General features: G+C 47.8%; 1 protein-coding gene across 2 annotated transcripts in view; it reads right to left on the bottom strand.

Moving 5' to 3' along the window:
• Positions 1 to 21,453, bottom strand: part of LOC146769587 (ATP-citrate synthase-like) — a 229,210-nt gene that overhangs the window by 117,111 nt on the left and 90,646 nt on the right. The window contains exons 2-3 of one of the 2 annotated variants that reach the window (XM_085640494.1): positions 5,603 to 5,783; positions 217 to 339 (exon numbers count right to left, since the gene is read on the bottom strand). In XM_085640494.1, coding sequence (XP_085496620.1) covers positions 217 to 339; positions 5,603 to 5,761 — 282 coding nt within the window. In that variant the 5' untranslated portion in view covers positions 5,762 to 5,783. Of the gene's footprint in view, positions 1 to 216; positions 340 to 5,602; positions 5,787 to 21,453 lie in introns of both variants that reach the window. The other variant, XM_085640493.1, reaches the window with a different exon arrangement.

Genomic DNA, 21,453 nt, shown 5'->3' with positions numbered 1-21,453 from the left:
GGACCCTTCCCTGACCTCAGTGTCCTGGACACCCCTGCCATGTTACCTACTCTAACCCATCTATTGAAATACTTCCCATTTCATTATCCTTCCTATTTCATTACCCCACCTCTGGCCATGAGCGCTGCACTCTCTCACCTGAACCTCTCCCACCCCTCCTTAACGGCCAAGCCCCTTCACGCCCCGTACGCCCAATCACCGATGCCATTTACTCACTGTGGTTTCTTTTCCGAGCCGCGGTTTGAGCCAGCTCTTCACCTGATCCGAGTTCAAGTTAACACCGACCAGGCCAAGCTTCCCGCGGCGCTTGATGAGCTGATCGGGCTTCACAACCAGAGGCTGAAGACAGGGCGTAGAGAAGAAATAACAATAAAACAAAAACAACCAGAAATTTCATTAAGAACTATCACTATTAACTATAGAGATGGTCATGGCACCTACTTGTTAAATGAAAATACAAACCTATTCTAATGGTTGAGAAGAGGACGGCCAAGAATGCCTGCCTGATATCCTAAACATGCAAATATTAAAAAACGACCCACCACCCTGCTTCCATTCCGATTATCGTTGTATACGTGGAAATCACCAATATTAAAATGTATCCATCCTCCAGCGTACAATCATACTGTACTGCTACATTCTCTACACCATCCCCTTTGCATCTGCTAATCAGAGAATCACAAATGACAACGAGAATCAATCCACCTTGCCCTCAGTCACTCTATTTTTCGTGTTACATATCTTGCATCTCAGGACGTCTAAGTAAAAGGTGCTTCATTGGTAACAGTTAGTGCATCTATACATGCTCAAGTAGATTTTGCTGATATAAACGCACTGATAATCAACATCACCACTCTCAAACATGTTTAACTGCATGGGACTACAAAGCTTTGTAAATAGTAGTCAACGTTAACTATGGGGCCAAGGTGCCATTTCAGAGATCTCCAAATCACATAACAAAGATACATTTTGTTTTCTGTTTGGGGAAAGGGGGGGGGGGGGGAGGGAGGGTTAGCAGGTTCCAGTCCCTCAAGGAGGGGGGGGGGGGGTCTGTCGGAGAGCCAGGTTTTGAGGTTTCTTGGGAAGATGGGGAGAGATGTTATCTGTCTGAGGTGGAGCGGAAGATCGTTCCAGGCTCTGGCCGCGCAGAAGGAGAAGGAGCGGACTCCCGATCTGGTTGTTCTGGTGCGGGGGGGGGGGGGGGGGGGGGAACACGGCGTATGAGAGCTGGGCTGATCGTACGGTCCTTTGGGGTGCGTGAAATTTGAGTCGGCTATTCAGGTATGCTGGTCCCATGTAATGGAGGGCCTTGTGAGCATGGGTTAGCATCTTGAAGGTAACTCTAGCTTCGATGAGGAGCCAGTGGAGTGTGCGCAGGTGCTGGGAGATGCGACAGTGTCTTGGCAGGTCGAGGACCAGTCTTGCGACGGCGTTTTGGATGTTCTTTAGCTTGCGGGCGAGGTTAGAGTGATTTGCCGTAGTCAAGCCTTCTGGTGACCAGGGCGTGAATGACAGTCTCTGTGTTCGAGGGGGATCCATTTGAAGGTCTTACGTAGGAGGCAGAGGGTGTGGAAGCAGGAGGATGAGACGGAGTTGATCTGGTGGTCCGTTTTGAGCTCTGCGTCCAGGAAGATTCCCAGGTTGCATGCGTGGTCCGTGGGCGTGGACGGGCTTCCGAAGGCGGGCCACCAGGTGTCGTTCCAGGCGTCTGGGTTTGGGCCCATGATTAGTACTTCAGTTGTTGGTTTTTAGTTGTAGACAACTATTTTTCATCCATTTGGCGACGGCTTCCATGCCTTCTCGAAAGGTGTCTGGCGGTGTTGGGTTCGTTGGATAAGAAGAGGATGCGTTGGGTGTCGTCTGCGTATGACACAATGTTGAGTCCGTAGGTTGACGATGGGGGGCGAGCGGAGCCATGTAGACGTTGAAGAGTGAAGGGGTGAGGGAGGACCCCTGGGGGACTCCGTAAGTGGTAGGTATATGGTGCGAGAGGAAAGTGAGGGGGGAGAGTGGGGGGGGGAGCGGGGGAACTGATCCTCTGCATTCTGCCGGAGAGGAAGGAGCGGATCCAGTAGAGGGCCTGGTCTTCGATCCCTGCGTCGTGGAGTCTGCGTATTAGGGTGTGGTGAGAGACTGTGTCGAACGCCGCTGAGAGGTCAAGGAGGAGGGCTGCTGTTTCTCCTTTGTCCAGTAAGGTACGATGTCGTCTGTTGCAGCAAGGAGGGCGGTTTCCGTACTGTGGTTTTTTCTGAAGCCGGATTGGGAGGAGTCGAGGATGTTGTGCTCTTCGATGAATGTGGCGAGTTGGCTGTTGATGGCCCTCGATGACTTGTTGGGAACGGGAGCAGGGATATGGGTCTGTTTTTTAGGTCAGTGGGGTCCTCCGAGGGTTTCTTCAGGAGGGGGTTGATCTCAGTGTTTTTCCAGTCGTCAGGGAACAAGGCGGTTGATTGTGTGGTAGAGCATGGGTGCGATGGTGTCGGCGGCTCTGTTGAAAATGTTTTGGGGGCAGGGGTCCGTGGGGGATTGACTTAATCGTCTTCAGTGTGTCTTCGGTGGCGAGGGCTGTCCAATTGTTGATCACTGGCTTCAGGGTGTCGGGGTAGTTGGTGAGGGTTCAGTGTGTTGTTTGTCTTCGTCAAAGTTGTCGTAGATGCTCTTGATTTTGTGGTGGAAAAAAGGTGCTGAGTTTGTCGCAGAGGTCTTGTGAGGGAGGGAGGGATGTCGGTGGACTTGCTGGTGGGTTGGGCGAACTCCTTGATGTTGAAGAGTTCTTTGCTGTTCTGTGCATGAGTGGAGATGGTCTTCAATCTCTTTTTTCCTCGTTTTTCTTATGAGTTGGTGGTGGGCGTTTGTGGCGGCTCTGAAGTTTTGGGCTTCTGTGGATTTGGTGTTCCTCCAGGCCTTTCGAGGTGGCGGTAAATGTGTCTGGACTCTCGAAGTACGGTGGTGAACCATCCGGTTTTCTTGGCGTAGGTGTTTTTCTTGAGGGGGGCTATGGTATTGGCACTGTCGGAGATCCATCTGTGCATGGTTCTGGCTGCGGTGTTGGCGTCGTCGTTTTCCGCGATGGTTGGGGTGGAGTTGCTGAGTGAGGAGGTTAGCTGATAGTCGGTGATTCTGGTCCAGGTTTCTTCGTGGGAGCAGGTGCTGGTGTCTGTGGATGGCGGGTGTTCAAAAGGTGAAGTGGACGCATCGATGGTCAGTCCATGGGAGTTCGGTGGTGTGGCTGAAGGTGATGGAGTTTCCTGTTGTGACGAGGGGGGTCGAGGGTGTGTCCTGCTGAGTGCGTGGGTTCGGTCAGGATCTGGAGAAGTCCAATGTTGTGGAGGTTGTCCAGGAGGGATGTCGTGCTGGGGTCCAGTGGACGATGGAGATTCCTCCTCCCGGGCGGGTGAGGCGGTCCTTCCTGGAGATCTTGTATCCTTGGATAATGGCAATCGCGATGTCCGGTCCAGAGGTGGTGTTGGTCCAGGTTTTGGTAAATAATGCTACGTCCGGGATAGTGCTCTTGAGGATGTCCCAGATTTCAGTGGCGTGTTTGTGGAGGGATTGGACGTTGAGGAGTATGCATTGCAGGGTCTTCGGTTCGGTTGTGTTCTTGCAGGCGGATTGCGCTGGGTGAGTGGTCTTGGCGGTGCTGCAGGTGTGCCAGCAGCAGTGACAGCTGAAGGGTCCGTGGGTGTCGGCTGGTCATGCTAGATTGCAGTTGTTATTGCGGCCTGGGTTGAGAGTGTGAAGTGCCGCTGGGTCGTAGCGTTGGTGAGGCAGAGATCGAGGGTTCCTGGCGCTGGTCGCAGACAAGAGCAGACGAGCTGGCCTTTGGCACCCCGGTCGCCATTAAGTAGGGGTCGGGGAGGGCTGGATAGCTGGAAGGCGGGGAGGGGAGCTGGATTGGGCCGGTCGCACTGGTCATGCTGGGGGGTTGGGGGGGGGGGGGGGGGGGGAATTGGCCGCAGCGGCAGGGAAAAACGGGCTGAAAAAGGCAAAAGGAAAAAAGGCAAAAGGCAAAAAGAGAAAAGTGCAAGAAACAGTGGAGGAAAGACAGGAGACAGGAGAGTGAAAGGGGGAGATTGAGATGTTTAGAAAACGAGTGAAAAATGGAGGAAAGACCGAGAAGGAGAGTGAAGGGGGAGCTTGAAATGAGGGGAAAACGACAGATAATGGAAGAAAGACCGAGAAGGAGACTGAAGGGGGGAGATAGAAGTGAGGTAAAAAAATGAATGAAAAGGAGAGAAAAAGCGGAGCAAGAGAATGAAGACAGAGGTCCACTGGACCACCAGGGATGAGGCGCAGGTGAAACCTGCGGGTGGAGGAGGGCCTCGAACACCTACACTCTAGAGTGCAGGGGCTTGGGGAAGGCCTCACTTAATGGTGGAGCTGCGAGGGAGGGAGAGCAATTTCACTGACAATGAGTCAGTGGCAAAAAAACTCCACTGGCTCGATTTGCAAAAAATCCTGCATGAAACACTGACTGTGCATATTGACTACGCTAAATCTCATTCCTATCCGTCTTACTCCCTCTTCTTTTAAACTATATCCCTGCAACACAATTTGTTAATTGCAGCAAGCATATGCTTCTCAAACAGCCCCCTCTAAAGATCACACCCAAGTCATTAATTACCAAGAAGAAACTGGAGGCAATGCATGGAATGGTTTCCTTTAGCATGGAAGACTAACCCTAAGAACCAACGGTTGAACACTAAGTTTGGGATCCCGGGTAGAGTGCTATTCGCCATACAGCGCCTCAGTGCACTGTCAAGGGTAGTACGCGATAATAAATGCAATTTCAATACAGTATATTTCAAAAGAAACAGGTCACATTTGTAGGAGTCTTTTCTATTGTGTCATTATCCATCCACTTACATGACTATATAGGATTCTGGAGTCTGCAAGAAGTATTTTACAGGGGTGAGAGGGCAAGGGTGTCCATGAAAGATGTTACAGGACAAGGAAGCCTGTGTTAAATCTTTTACAGGACTTTGGTGATGGTAGTGGTCAAAGGGAAGCAAGACGGGTATTACAGAATGGAGTTATCAGCATGTGCCAAGGAAGGTACAAGACTGGGCAGTAAAGCCTGGGTGGATGGTGTTGAAAGAGGACAGTGGGAGGTCCTCAGGCACTGAGAGGAGAAAGTACTCAGGTAGAAGTGTGTGGAGAACCCTGTGCACGAGGACCGTGAAGAGCCTTAATCACAAGAGCTTGGAAAAGGACAGGGGAGATCCTCTGGCATGAGATCTGCAGAGACGAATTCTAAAGACCGGGAGATTCTTGGGCACAAGGTTAGAGACAAGATCAAACTTTCAGAGTCAGCATGAAGAATGCTACAGGATATGGCAAACAGCTTGTGTGGAAGCTGTTCTAGGACCGGTGAAGGATGTTACAAGACGAACTAGAAGGAAAAATGTGTGAAGGTTGTTTTTGAAGGGCTGGATGTTTCTGGGCATAAGTACTGGGAAAAAGACCTACAGAGGATCTTGGGCAAGAAGACAGATAGAGACTTGGTTGTAGAATTTCACCGACAGGAGGGATTAAGAAGATAATGCATGAAGGGTTATACAGCATCACCCGAGGAATGTCTAATTTTTCATCATCTTCTCACCTCTGTCAACAGCCAGGGATGCTCCTGGACCAGCTTATCCCATTCAGTGTCATGGGTTATCCGAGCATACTTGAAGCGGTTCTGCACAGCTGCGGAGGTGCAGATGTATTTGTAAAGGAACTCCTTCCCGGTCTGCTCGGAGATGGCTTTAGCCGACATGGCTATTTACTGAAGACCAAACCTGCTGTAGAACGAAAAGAAATCAAAGGCTATCCTCCCTTTGACATTCATGCGCACTAGATATGTTCCTGCCCAGAGACATCCACAAGAATGTACATGAAATAAAAAAGTAGTATCAGAAACATACCAACAAGACAAACACAAATATTGTCACACTATAGGAATGGCTTCACTCACAAACGGAAATACTTGCAGACAAACACATCTATAGGCCTCAATTACTCATGGTCTGACAGGCTCAGTGCCTCTAGGTTCATTGGTGTGTGCACATGGGTCTAACAGACAAAACACACATGCAAGCACTCAAGAGTACAGAACTACAACAAAAAGCGTCAAATATAGTCATAACACGGGGGCGTGGCTAACCGAGCAGCGAGATGGCCGCTCTTTGAGTGAGCTCCGCCGGCTGCACACGAATAAATCCTTAATAATCCTGCGCGACGCTGCTGAGGGGCCCGGATTTCGTGTGAGACTGACGCGGCAGCCCGGAGGCACGACCGATTAAATCCTGGCCGCTCGCGAACGGCTGCGCGCTGAGACCTGGCGACCGCGATTGACGCCGGCCCGCCTGCTGGAGCCCGCCTGCTGCTGCGGAGCCCGAGGCGGCTGTGACGCTTGACCGGACCCCGGGGATTCCCAGGCCCACGGAGATCGTCGGAGAGGAGGCCACTCTGGCGCCCTTGCTGCGGGGCTGGAAGCTGCCGGCGGCCACTACGTGGTGCTAAATGTGCACGGAGGGAAGGAGCGGAGCGGCCATCCATCAGAGGTAACGGATCGGGGGAAGGTCGGGGCTGCAGCCGAGGAGCGACGCCGCCATTTTGCAGTGTGACTGGGTCGATCGAGAAGACACTGCGGGCCCGCTACGCTATATAGCCCACGCTGTAACTGCCCCTTGCTTGATGTGCCCTGGAGCCCCGGCTGATTACCGCTGGGTGTACAGGTGTCGATCGCGCCCTGGCACCAGGAGCTCCGCTCCCGGACATAAAATAACGTGCTGACGGCCTCGGCCTCCTCCTGCCGGAGCCTCCCACGCGCTTTGTCCTCAACTTGGAAATCGTGGGGACCACTTGGAGGGGTCGCCGTCGGACACTGGGCAGCCCACCGGATCTGGAGCTTCAGCCCCCTTGTTCCCTCTTGTAACGCCTCGCACTGTGCCAGTCAGCCCTGGGGGCCTGCGCGGCGCGCCAGTGAGCGCTTCCTGCCACGGGCTGCGCTTCGCGCCCTGCACGGGTCAGCGATGGGGGGCACGAGGGACGCAAAACAGCCCAAATTGTCCTTTGACCACAAACAGAGGGCCAAGCAGCAGGCGGTGGACACGGGGGCCGCGTCGTCACCTCCCAAGAGCCCTGCAGCCGAAGTCGATTTTGGCGCTTTAATGATGGAGGTCAGATCAAGCTTGCAGAGCATCGACGCAAAGCTGGATGCCATGGCTGTACAACTAGAGGCGGTAAAGTCCAAAGTGGACGTGCACGAAACGAGGCTCGACTGCCTAGAAAACAAGCATGCCGAATGTGCCGAGTTTCAGCAGCAGGCGAAACACCACATCACAAATATTGAGCGCGAACTGGAGGCCATGCGAGCAAAGGCGGACGATCTGGAAGCGCGTTCCCGGAGGTCCAACGTCCGAATCACGGGCATTCCGGAGACGGACAACACCGGAAAGATGGAGGTCTTTGTGTCCGATCTGTTGCACGAGCTGTTCGACCCGGACCTGTCCCAGGTATTCACGGTGGAGAGGGCGCACAGGACACTGGGCAAGAGACCGCCACCAGGCGCCACCCCACGCCCTATATTAGTCAAGCTACTCAACTTCCAGGACAGGGACCGCATCCTGCAGTTGGCCCGGGAAAAAGGCAAGATCATCCATAAAGGGAATCATATCTCATTTTACCCTGATTTCACCCCCCTAGTCCAGGCAGCCAGAAAGGAGTTTATACCTGCGAAGAAGCTCCTGATGCAGGCCGGAGTCCAATACTCCTTGTTATACCCAGCAAAATTGAAAATCTTCCATGAACGAACTGCTCACTTCTTCACTGACGCCAAGGAGGCCCTAAAGTTCGCTAAACACATCGGTGGCCCTGGTGCCAGACGCAAATCGCCGAGGCTGGAGGAGGACGCGGCCCGCACAAGCGACAATGATTGAGGTACCAAGGGTGAAGTAATCTGGGTTGGCCCCTTCCACTAAAGTTGACATTTGCTGGACTGTTTGGTCCCCTCTGGATGTGCACTGGGGACGCTACTGGTCCTGTTGGAGCTGGCCCGCTCGGGTCGGGAGGGTCTTGGTTGCTGATTGTGTCACAGGTCTGGGGCGCACTGGACGGCATACTACTCCGGTGCTGTGTGCTTCATGCCGCTGGGCGCCCCTCGGGTGTCGCGTAGAACCTTCAGTGTGCGGCCACCCTGTGCATTCAGGGGTGTCAGCTGGGAGCGCCTCGCCCCATGGGGAATCTCCTGTTTTTGTTCTCGGTTGACTCAAGTGCGATTCAGAGCACGTATGGGATTCTAGCGCAACCTGTTTGGGGGGTTGGCGTGGGTGGGGGTTGGGAGGGACTGTTGTTTGTTTGTTTACCGGTGCTGGTGCAATGCATTGCAATTTATCATCTCATGACTGTGCTGCGCGGGGGTGAGTGGCGGTCTGGGCCTGTTGGTGTGGTGTGGGGGGGCGGAGAGGCGGCCTGGTCACCCTGGATGTGCCGCAAACATGAGGGGAGTTAAACTGTGGACTTGGAACATTCGTGGCCTTGGGGACTATAAAAAAGCCAGATTGATGCATACTATGTTGACTAGACACAATGTAGACATTTGCTTGTTACAGGAAACTCACATTAACTCTACCCCATCGCCCAGGCTGAAACACCACAGGTGGTCGCATGTATATTCAGCTATATACTCAAACTATGCCCGGGGGGTGGCTGTCCTCGTACGGAAGGGGCTGGATTGGAGAGAACATCATTGTGTACTGGATAAGGAGGGTCGTTATGTACTGGTGCATGGCTCATTGCAGGGTAGGCCGCTGGTCCTGGCCGCTGTCTATGGCCCCAATGTGGATGACCCTGAATTTTTCCGCAATGTCTGGGCGCAAATTGTGTTGCTTGATTGTAACCTGATAGTGGTGGGGGGAGACTTCAACGTGGTGTTGGATGACGAATTGGACAGAAGGGGCGCGAGTAGACCTACACATGCGAAGGCGAGACAGGCGTTGCTGGATGTGCTGGAGGAGGGGAGACTGACTGATGTGTGGAGACTCCGACACCCTGGGGAGAGAATGGGGACCTGTATCACGTGCCATCACGACGCTTGGTCCCGCCTAGACTTTTGGCTGCTGTCCCCTGAGGTGGCTACATGGGTGGGGGAGGTGGAGATTCAGGCTAGGTCGCTCTCGGACCACGCCCCCTGCATGCTAGAGCTACGTATACCCAACGTGGCCCCTAGGGCGTTTTCGTGGCGACTGCCGCTCCACGCTCTTACGGATCAGGTGTTCACGGAAGAAATTAGGGATGACATTGTTAAGTACTTTGAGGACAACGAGGGTTCAGCCTCCTCTGAGGCCGTGGTGTGGGACGCCTTTAAGGCGGTAATACGGGGCCAATGTATAGCTCGGCGGGCGGGGGTGCTACACACCATACGTCGGACACTGGCTAAGTTAGAGCAAGAACTCAAGGAGCTGGACTCGGCCTTCTGCCGGGACCCGACGTTGGCTACAGCAGGTAGTCTTAAGGCAAAACTGTTGGAATTCAACGAGGAGGCGCAGAGAGAGGTGAGGTTCTTGGGGAAACAGGCTGAAGCCCGCAGATACGTGGAGGGTGATAGACCGAGCAGAACACTGGCTAGGCTGATTGCTCCCCAGGCTCAGGCGCACTATATCCACACTATCATGTCCAGTGAGGGGACGCAGGTCACGGGCCAGGAGGCGGTGCTGAAGGCCTTTGCTGACTTTTATGCTTCTCTATACACATCCAAACACTCTACTGCCCCGACTTCCCTGGACGATTTTCTTGACTCTATAGCCCTTGTCTGGTTCAATGACAACCATAGGCAATACATGGACCTGCCTGTCTCGGCTCAGGACATAGCTCAGGTCATCAAAAGCATGCCGGCTAATAAGGCTCCCGGCCCAGATGGACTCACCACAATGTTTTACAAGACATACGCAGAAGAACTAGCTCCGAAATTACACTCTGTATTCGTGGAGGCGCTAGAGCTGAATGCCCTCCCAGACTCCATGCGCGAGGCACTCATTGTCACTCTATTAAAACCCGACAAAGACGAACTGTACCTGGACTCCTATCGTCCCCTTTCTCTCATAAATGTAGACGCCAAAATCTTTGCCAAGGTCATTGCGGACAAACTACAGCCGCTACTGCCGATCATTGCTCTCCCGGACCAGTCAGGATTTATCCCTGGCCGTGCCACCTCGCACAACCTCAGAACACTTTTCTCCATCCTACATTATCTCCACCCCTCCGTCCAGGCCGCGGTCGTGTTTTTAGACGCGACTAAGGCCTTTGATTCGTTAGAGTGGCCGTACCTGTTTCGTGTCTTGGGCAGGATGGGCTTCAGTCGTAACTTTATTAATCTCATCCAATTGCTATATGACAGACCTCGTGCTCGGGTGCGTGTGAATGGCCTGGTGTCCGGGCCCTTTCCCATCTCCAGGGGGACTAGACAGGGGTGCCCACTGTCGCCCCTCCTCTTCGCAATTGCGATGGAACCACTGGCGGCCAGAATACGCCAACACCACACGGCGAGGGGGATAGGCTTCAGCGCTCGCAGCCTGCTGATCTCACTTTATGCAGATGACGTTACTCTGTATGTCTCCAACCCCGCAGAGAATTTGAATCCCCTGCTCCGAGAATTTGTACGTTTCGAGGGTCTGGCGGGCGTGTCTATAAACTGGTCCAAGTCCGTCGCATTCCCTCTCACTGACGAGACAGCTCAACCTCCTTCGGACTACCCCCTACGTTGGGAGATTGACGCGGTCAAATACTTGGGTATTTGGATTAGTCGGGACACGCAGGAACTATGGTCTCTTAACTTCGGCAGAGCGGTCGACTGGCTTGAGCGGAGGGTGGAGGTCTGGAACAAACTTCCCCTGTCCCTGGTGGCGAGGGTGGCATTGGCAAAGATGGTAGTTCTCCCGAAATTCCTTTATCTGTTCGTTAATCTCCCGTTGCCCATGACTGCATGCTTCCATGCACGAGTCCGCTCCCTACTTGTATCTCTGGTGTGGGCTGGGCGGCAGGCGCGGACCTCTTGGGCTTTGCTCACACTCCCGCTCCGACAGGGGGGCCTTGGAGCGCCTGACCTTAAGCTTTACTCGATGTGCGCTCAGGCTCAATTTCTCCACTTCTGGGCATTCCCCACCCCCTACCAGCCGCACGTGGCGGTGGAATTGACCGCGGTTGCCCCGCTGCCACTCCGGGTGGCGTTGTATGGCAGGGTTTCCCGCCCCTCGAAGGAGGTGGACACCGTTGAGATGATCCGCTGGTCATGGAAGGAGCTACGCCGGAGGGCGGGCCTTCCCTTGCTCTATGCGCCGGCCATACCGCTGCGAAGCAACCCGATGCTGCCTTGCCTTAGCGCTAGGGGAGATAACCTCACGCTCCAGGGGAGACGGGTGGTCACTTTCGCTGACATCTACCCTGATGGGACGTTTGGTGAGTTGGGTGTCCGTTTGGACGGCCGGCCTACCTCGTTCTCGGACGCGCTTCTGTATCACTCTCTCCGGGAGTCCTGCAAAAAGATGTGGCCTCAATTCCCCGAGGAACCCCCACAACTGGATGCCCTTCAAAACTTGCTGTCACGACCCTCCCCCGCGAAGCTGGTATCTAGACTGTACAACTGCATGCAGGAGCAGGCACCGCTCACCGTGCCTGGGGCCAAACAAGCTTGGGCCACAGATCTGGACGGTACCCTGTCAGATGTTATGTGGGAATATTGCTGTAAGCAACTCACAGCGCTGTCACCGAACTATAGACTTCGACTGGTCCATTTTAAATTCTTGCACCGGTACTACCGCACACCAGTGCTGCTGCATCGCATGGGGATCCGCACTGACGCTTCCTGTTGGAAGTGTGGTGGAGCTGACGCGTCCTTCATTCATGTGGCGTGGAGCTGCCCTAAGCTAGTTGAGTACTGGTCGAGCATCTTTGAGGCCGTCAACCGCATTTTACACAGGACAGATGAGCCCTCTCCGCTTTTGGGGCTCCTGGGATACGTTAAAGACACCGAACCCGCTGACAGGAAACTGCACGCGATGCTGCTACTTTACGCTAAACGTCAGGTGGCGATACACTGGGGCCGTGGAGCCTTGCCTACGTTCGCCGCATGGGTTCGAGACGTTACATACGGTCAGACGCAGCTCACGACCTACTGGGAGACGATGCCCACAGCATCTAGGCCCAATGACATCTGGGAACCCTTCCTGCAGTGGACAAGAGAGCGGGCGGGTTCGGCTGCCTCTGGGGACTCCCCTGGGACGGGTGTTTCGGATGACATGGGGTAAGCCTGTGGGCCCTATCCGCACTGTGATGGGTGGATGGATGCATGCTTGGTGGGTGTGCCTGGGGGCTGGGGAGTGTGTTGCTCTTGCCGGATCCCGAGCCTGCTGCATGCCTGTTGGATTTGTCGTGTTGCCTCCCCTCCCCATCCGAGCGTCTTGCTGCCTTGTCCTGCTGCGTCCCTTTCCCCCCCCCCCCCCCCCGCCCTATGGCTGCTGCCCTGCGCTCCTCCTACGGCCACCAATGCTGCTCGTGGTCGTCCCTCCGTGACGGACGGGTCCTAGTACGTGAGCCCCTGCGTGAGCGTGCTGTGATGTCTGTTGGTTTTCTGCACTTGTTCCGCACCGAAAGTTTGCTGTTTCCCTCCGACTGTTGCGGGGGGGTTGGGAGAAAAGGTGGTAGTGGACGATTTATCTATACATTACCTTCTCCATGAGCTGCGGTCCCAGTACTCGCCGGAGCGTCTGGACGGGACCGTGTGCCTAGGATTTGTTTCCAGTTCACGAAGCCCACAAATGTAAGACCTTCCACTCTTCACTGGTTACGCCGTTGTACTCCTAATCGAAGCCATGGGTGTGTATCTCCCTGTATGTTAGGATGCAGACATTACCTATGACTCCTGCCATGTTACACCTTAATTGGACACATTTGTCGATATCGCGGCCTGCCTCCGGGTTGTTGGCGTGACGCAGTGTAATCATTCCTTTGCTAAATAAAGGTCTTTTAAAAAAAAAAAAAAAAAAAAATATAGTCATAACACGCATTTAGGCACGATGGATGAATGAATGAATGAACGGACAAAAGATTCGCTGCCAGAGAGTGATGAACAGAGATGCCCAAATGACTCTAGGTGTGCGCACTTAGAGAACGCATCCAAAGGAACTGATGCGCACCCACATTCACTCACATTACCACTTCCGTAGACTTCATGCACACAAACCAACAGCTGAACAGGAACCAGTGCCTAAAGTAAACAAATACTGCAACAAACCAAGAGAGACAGACTAACAAGACCAACAAGACACAAAGGGTAGATATTTATAATGGGCAGGGTGCTGGCTAGATCGTTATTTTGTGCTGGAGATAACAGTCAGGCTTAATCTGCAATTCCTCTACAGAGAAAATAACATTTCAGATGGAGAAAGAAAACCATTTAATTAATTTTGGAGAAATCAATGTTACCAGATGATGGACTCCATGGCCATCCACGTTCGCAGTAGTCTGAAGGATTCTGTGGATAACAATACTTTATACTCTGAATGCCACTCCCAACCTAGTCCGCTTTGGCCTAAGCATACACATTTAAAAAGCACAATTCCTTGCCGATCTCTTTATTAAGAATATTTTCCAAGCATGATTGTCAGAGGACTCTATGAGCCCCACATGTCCAGTCCTCACACCTTTGTTTCACAAATTATAGGCGAATTGAACTAAACACCCAAAATGCCCACCTGGGATACCGCGTTTTTAGATTGCTTTAACCAATCCTATTTACTTCACAACCTGCATGCACTAAACGAACCATGTTCCAATGAAAATACATAAACCTTTAATATTGATAATTTCTTCTGTTTTTTTATTCTCCTTTCAAGGTGTTTAATACAGCTTCCTAAATTGTTACTTTGAAACAGAGAGATTTTTTCACACCACTTGTCTTACATTAGCTGGTGTTTATATTTCCCTGCATGGAAAACGGACATAGATACATGGTTTAACTGCTGCACAACATTCACCATGCATGACACTCGCAATCTCTTAGGTTATCCAACAACACAAGCCAAAAGGGGAGACATTTAGTTTCCATCGTTTGATCTGACTTACTAACGTCATGTTGACAGTCCGAGCAACACAGTACGATTTTCTCACACTATTGTAATGTGGCCACTCTATTTATCAGTACAGATTTCGTCATGGACGTAGCCCATAAAGTACGTTTTTGAGCATCTCTGTAAGTCACTGCGGCGCCCCAATAGCATTTCTCCTAAAGCTATATTTTGAAAATAGTATACTGCACCCAGGCACTGCGTGCAATCACAAGGATTAAAGTTTAATCATTAAACAAGCGAAAGATAGAGCGCCTTGGAACGTTGGTCGCAAGCAGCACTGCTCTGTACGATGAAGACGCGCCCCTCCCTTGCCGAGGTAACCAGGCTGGAAGAAAAACCCACTACATTTCCTCGACTGGGCACCTTTACACAATACATCCGGGAGAGAGGCAGGCGTGGCCGCCAATCCGGCTGCACAAGAAGACCATATCATGGCCTCGTGCCACTCCACATGGCAGACAGCGCGACAGCTAAGCACGCAGGGGCGGCGCTCTGGAAGAAGCCGAAATTAGCAATGGCACCATCAGGGGCACTTCTCCATGAACTCCAGGAAGTGACGCGTTTCAAAGGGATTCATCAACCTTCGAATCAGTTTGTTTGAGCTACAAAAAAATGTATATATATATATATATATATATATATATATATATCAGGTCACTGAGACAGCTTGAGGCGAAACTCATAGTGGAGCTGCGCACCAAAACCCCGGGGGGACTTAATCAGGAGGAGGAACTCTGGTCCTTTATTGGATAAAGTAATTGAAATCCAAACGCTGTCCCTTTGAAACACCTTGACAATGGGGAAGAATGGCAACTGACCACTCAGACAATCACAATGAAAGATAGCCCATTCAGAGCGTTATTTCTGTGACAAAAATCGAGTAAAAACAACCCAATTGGGGTATAAATTAGCAGGGAGCATAAATTAACACGTTTATGATCAGCAAACATTGTGTTTTTATAAATTCAAAAGCTGCATGTACAGAATTCTGTTTACTTAATTGCGAATTGAAATGCATGAATATATCTTTGATTCACAAACTTTATGTCTTTATAATTTGAGAGGATTATGTAAAGAATTCTGATTATATATTTAGGAATTATAACGTAGAACCCATAGACTTGATGTCTTAATCGAGTACTGAGAATGATGGCATTACATAGTGTTAAGATGGCCGACAATCTTCCCACATTGATTATCTGTATATATGAAGTCCACTTTTCATTTCCATTCTTCTATGATCATGGCAACCAATCAAATGCTTAAATAGATTATGGAAACTGAACGCTATTGACATTGACGAAGGCCAGGAGGCTGAAACGCGTTTGTCAGCAGATCGTGTACAGATCGTGTTTAGCAACGAATCAAAATAAATTACTTTATTGCATTTGACCAGAGTGCACAGCAATCTTTGAAAACTGTGGCAGAAATTGATTCGCGAGTTCCGCCCTCGCGGCTGGGGTACCCGCTGTGCTGGGAGCAGGATAACTGACGGAGTACGTGGAAAATATATATATATATATATATATATATATATATATATATATATATATATATATATATGATGCTAATACTGTATTTAGACACTTATTTGCCCATGTCTTCTTCCATTAAATTTTAGCTATACATATATTGCAAATATTTTTTTTTCATAAAGACACATATGTCATCAGCAGAGGATTGCGGTCGCGTGAGTTATAGTTGCCTGCACTAACTATAACGGGGGAATTTCATAGGTTTTTCACGAGGGAAATGTCCAGCTAACTATAACATGTGTGAAACCTATGGTTTTTTCAGTGAATTTGCAAGGTTTTTTAAATGCTAATTCCGAACTATAACGTGTGTGAAACCTATGGTTTTTTCAGTGAATTTGTACGGTTTTTTAAATGCTAAGTTACTTTACGCCATTCGTGGCGTGCGCGCCCACTTAACGCAGTTCGTTCCGTGAGCACGCGGTGCGCTTCGTGCACCGCGCGCCCACTTTACGCAGTTAGTGCCGTGCACGCACGGTGGGCACGCGGTGCGCGCCCACGTTACGCTGGATGGGCCATGTACGCACGATGCGCTTCGCGCACCGTGCGCACATGGAGGGCATATTACGCGCTTCGTTGTGCAAGGTAAACTTTTACATTTTCATTGCATACATATGCCATGCACAATTGGTGCCCTTCGGCCACCATTTGCACACGGGGTGGGGAGAGTATTGTTAATTTTTTTTTATAAAATTTTTTACCGTACGCGTAATCGCCGATTTTTCGAAAAAAATAAATATTGACTTTTTGGCCTTGGGGGTTCTTTGGGGACACCTTCATCAAGGCTAGGTGGTTAGGAGCAGTCTAAACAGCTCCTTTATATGTTTTTTCCCTTTGTTTTTCCTCCCCCCCTCAGAGTGCGAGAGAGAAAATGGCGGCCGCCGCTTCCTGGTTTCGACCGATTCGAATGTTTACTAAGATCTAACAGCCAAGCTTACCGTAAGCGCACGGTAAGCGCACCGTAAGCTGCCACAGATATATATATATTGATTTAAATGCTATTTTCTCAGGAACTACTGAACAGATTTACACCAGACCTACAAAAGGCACTTCCTTGACCTGAGGACTACCTCTCTGCCAAATTTGAAGTAACTCTGTTCAGCCGTTCGGGCTGTAGCTGTGTCTAAAGGTCCTATGGAAAAATGCATGGGAAAAACGCGTTTTTGGACCCCCCTTTTTTCTCAGCCCCCGCTTGACGAATCCCCCCGAGACTTTCAGGGTAGGAGCGGAGCGTAGCGCCCCACCTATTTTGAGAAATTCACGAGGATTCGTCGACCGGCGCCAAAGTTATTCAAAATAGAATGTTGCGGATTTCCTATGGAAATAGGGTCCTAACTATAACTACCTACTGGTGACCGCCAGTAGGTAATATATATATATATATATATATATATATATATATATATAGATGTGATCAAGACAGTGTTTCACTGTCGAAACGCGTAATGCTGATTTTTCAAAGAATGCTGATAACTTGAATACAATAAACTGCACTTGAAGAAAGAACACGCTGTGGTCCGTACCTGCTTCCTTGGAGGATCCCGGGCATAACAGGAATTTGGATATATATATCTATATATATCTATATATCTATTCACTGAAAAAACCATAGGTTTCACACACGTTATAGTTAGGAATTAGCATTTAAAAAACCTTGCAAATTCAATGAAAAAACCAAAGGTTTCACACATGTTATAGTTAGCTGGACATTTCACTCGTAAAAAACCAATGAAATTCCCCCGTTATAGGTAGTTCAGCTAACTATAACTCGCGCGCCCGCAATGCACTGCTGATGACGTCACATATTACATCACTCATGACATGGTCAGTGACATCACTCACGACATCACTGATGACATCATCCAGTGAATGTGTGTTTTTCTGAAAATTAAATATGTTTTATATATGTATATCTCAAGGTCGATGGAAGAATTAATGGGTATATAAGTGTCTAAATGGATGATTTGTTTTTGAAAAATTGATTGTGTAACTGACTGATTAAGTGTATCATAGTGAATACATGGCTTAGTGAGTAATGTTTAAATATGTAAATATCTGTATCAGTCTCTCACTTTGTGTATAAGTGGCTGCATGGGTTGGTGAGTAGCTACATGGGTGTCTATATAGGTTATTAGTTGGTTTTTGAGTATCAGTCTGAGTGTCTGCATGGTTCGTGGGGGGTATTACGTAGTGCATAGGTGCATGAATGAATGACTCAGTCTTTGTATGTGTTGAAGACAGCATGTGTGCAGGACTCTATGGGTGCATGAGTGTGTGCATGGGTGTGTTAGTGAGTGAATGACTGTCTCAATAGTGTCTTTATGAGTAACTACATATGTTTTAAAGTAGTATATGTGACTATTGGTGTATATAAGCGAGTATATGTGAGAGTGAGAGATTGAAAGAGTTCCTGTATGAATAAGTATGTGTTTCGTTAAGTGATTGTTTAAAAGACTAAGTATGTGTAAGTTTCCGTAGAAGTAAGTGTGGTGGTGTGTGTATAACTGTATATGCAAGTAAATGGATGTTTGATTCTTTATTAGCATGAGTGACTGTGTGTGAGTAACTCTATGGATGAGTGGCATTGTGTAACAGGGTGTATAGGTGTATGAGTACATATGATGAGTGAGTACATGTATGAGTGACTGTATAGGGCTGTTGGTGAATGAGTGGATGTGTATGTGGATCTTAGAATTACTGTATAGGTTGTTTTAACCGGTATTGGTATGTCCATTGTTTTTAAAATTAAAATTTCTCTTTTTTTAAGTGTTTGTATCAAAGGTTATATTAGGGGAAGAGGTGGTCTGTCACTCTATCACAAGGATGATGTCATCAGTGATGTCATCAGTGATGTCATTTGAGATGTCATCAGTGATGTCATGAGTGATGTCACTGACCATGTCATGAGTGATGTAATATGTGACATCATCAGCAGTGCATTGCGGGCGCGCGAGTTATAGTTAGCTGAACTAACTATAACGGGGGAATTTCATTGGTTTTTTACGAGTGAAATGTCCAGCTAACTATAACATGTGTGAAACCTTTGGTTTTTTCATTGAATTTGCAAGGTTTTTTAAATGCTAATCCCTAACTATAACGTTTTTGAAACCTTTGGTTTTTTCAGTGAATTTGTATGGTTTTTTATATGCTAAGTTATGTATTTTTAATTAAAGATATTTTTTTTTAATAAAATGAAATTACTATATATTCATTTATATATTATCTGTATTTTTTTATAAATTATTTTTTTTAAAAATTCAATTAGGATATATTTTTTTTTTTTAAATTTTTTAAATTATTTTATGTCCACTTTTTTTTTTATTTTTTTTTATAAATTCTTGGGGTGCGCGCTCTGAGCGCGCTCCTAGTACTATTTCGTAAGTTTTTTATGAATTCCGGCGTACGTTATTTACGTGCGCAAATATACTTCATGGTGCGCGCTGGGAGCGCGCACCCAGTACGTGTACGTACGTACGCATGCGTCCTATGCGCTCGACGCGGTTTACTTCCGCATACGCTAAAATTATGCGCAATAACGGTCGCGTATACGCGTGTTCAACGTATGCGCGCTAGGTACGCGCATATGACGTATGCACCTGCGCGTTTACGCGTTCGTGCATACGTCATCACGGGGTGCGCGCTCGGAGCTTGCGCAGTGCGCGCACCTCGTGTTTATACATAAAACAATATTTCTTATTGGTTATCATTACTTTCAGTTTCTAATTGTTTCAATACCACACCCAATCCCCTCATGGCAAGTCATGTGATCAAGAATCATTACTTTTGATTGGTTTGAAGTACTTTCTGTTCCAGATTCTTCCCAAACCACACCTACTCCCCTCATTATTAGTTCTGATTCCTTTGGAGAAGGAGCTATTCTGTTGTTGAGAGACAATGGCTGAACAGCAACCAACTTCAGACAGTGACCAGGACACTCTTGAGAGGCAGAGGAACAGGAAGCAGAAAGACCGCTTTATATGGCAGTTTCTCTTTTCCAGATGGTGAGAAAAAGGTAAATGCACCGAAAGTTACATGTCTACTTTGTAAAAAAGTCTTATCTCGTGGGAATCCTAACAAGAAATATTCTTTTAGCATTCACACTATGTTGAGACATGTTTACAAAATGCATCCAGTAACTTATCGTCGAGCTTCTGGAGAAAACCCTCCACCTGCTCAGCCGACGACATCAGCAGCAGCTCAGCCGAGCACATCTTCGGCAGCTCAGGGGAGCACTTCAGCTGCGATGGTGCCTTCACCTGTTTCTATACCTCTTGTTGGTCCACCTTGTTTGGCGAGGTGGTCTACACGGTGCACTGATTGCGGTTCTCTTATTTCTGTGGGGGAGACCAGTCTTGATCTCCTTCAGAGAAAATTTGATGCGCATCCGTGCACTAGGCCATAGATGTTTTTTCTTTTTTTGCGTTTTTCTCTTCCTGTTTCCCTCCATTAACTCAAGGGCTCTTTTAAGAGCCACTTATAAACTTAACCAAACAAATTTTTTTTTTAGAATTTTTTTTTGAGGTGCGCGCACCCTGCGCGCACCCAAGGTTTTTTTTTTTTTTTTTTTTTTTTTTTTTTTGAGAGACTACAATTAAAAATTGAAAATGTGATTGTAGAGAAGTAGAAAAAAAGGAACCATGATATTGGTGACTTACCATACCCACTCAAAAAAATATTTCTTCATTTATTTTTCTAAAAAATTGCTTTAAAAATGGTTCTATTTTTCGTAAATTTTCTATATCAATCTGAAAAAAAAAAAAGTATTAATATTTTTTTAAACATTTTATAATACAGTACATATATTTACATATTTATCAAAAAAAAATTTTGCCTTTATTTGCTGTTTTCAGAATATATTGCATTTCACTATAAATTGTGAAAGCAATTGCATTCATCATTTAACAGCGGGCAAAAAAAAAATAACAATCTCAAAGATTGTATTAAAAAAACCCAGAATCTCTTCTCACTTATACTTAAAATTATAGAAATGCATAATATTTTAAAAAAATATCATCTAAAAACAATACTTATTTCTTTAAAATACCGTCTGATATTTTTGTTTCAGAAGTATAATCACAATATTATATCTCAAATAACTCCACAATACATCTGATTCCATTTCCTTTAGGCCAAATAGTAATTTTAAAATTCTTTTTTGATTAAATTCCCAATGGTAATCCAATAAAATTCTAAAGTTAAATTTGTACAGATCTCACCGTTTCTCTGTAACATTTTGGTTCCCGAAAGATTTATTAATAATTTAATAGGTCCACAATAGAATTGGTTACTTTTCCGCATGGCCAAATAGTAATTTTAAAATTCTTTTTTGAAAAAAAATTCCAATGGCACTCCAATAACATTCCAAAATTTGAATTGTGCAGATGTTACCAATTTTATCTAAATTTTTGGTTTTTGAAAGTTTCATAAAAAATTATAAAAGTCCACATTACAATTGGTTATCTTTCCATTAGGCCAAATGATAATTTAAAAAATCTTTTTTTTTTAAATTCCAATGGTAATCCAATAAAATGGTAAATTTGTTTTGTCCAGATTTTGCCAAGTCTCTCTAAAATTTAGGTTTCAGGAAGATTAGATAGGAATTTGCTAAATCAAAAGGCAAACGTTGCTTAAAAACCAATTGGGAATCATTACACAGTGTCCAGCCTTTCTCACATTTAAGATAAACTGTGTAATGTCCAGAAGTAACAGTAGGTCCTTCATGGAAAATTATTGCAACAGTTACAAAAGTTTTTCCTGAAATTGATAATAGCTGTCCTGTAAACTTCTTTATTAAAGTATCCAATTTTGAACCA

This window comes from Triturus cristatus, unplaced genomic scaffold (genome assembly GCF_964204655.1).
Source record: "Triturus cristatus unplaced genomic scaffold, aTriCri1.1 SCAFFOLD_166, whole genome shotgun sequence".
NCBI lineage: Eukaryota > Metazoa > Chordata > Amphibia > Caudata > Salamandridae > Triturus > Triturus cristatus.
The sequence above is the reverse complement of the archived record's forward strand: the minus strand, read 5'-3'. Positions and strand labels throughout refer to the sequence as shown.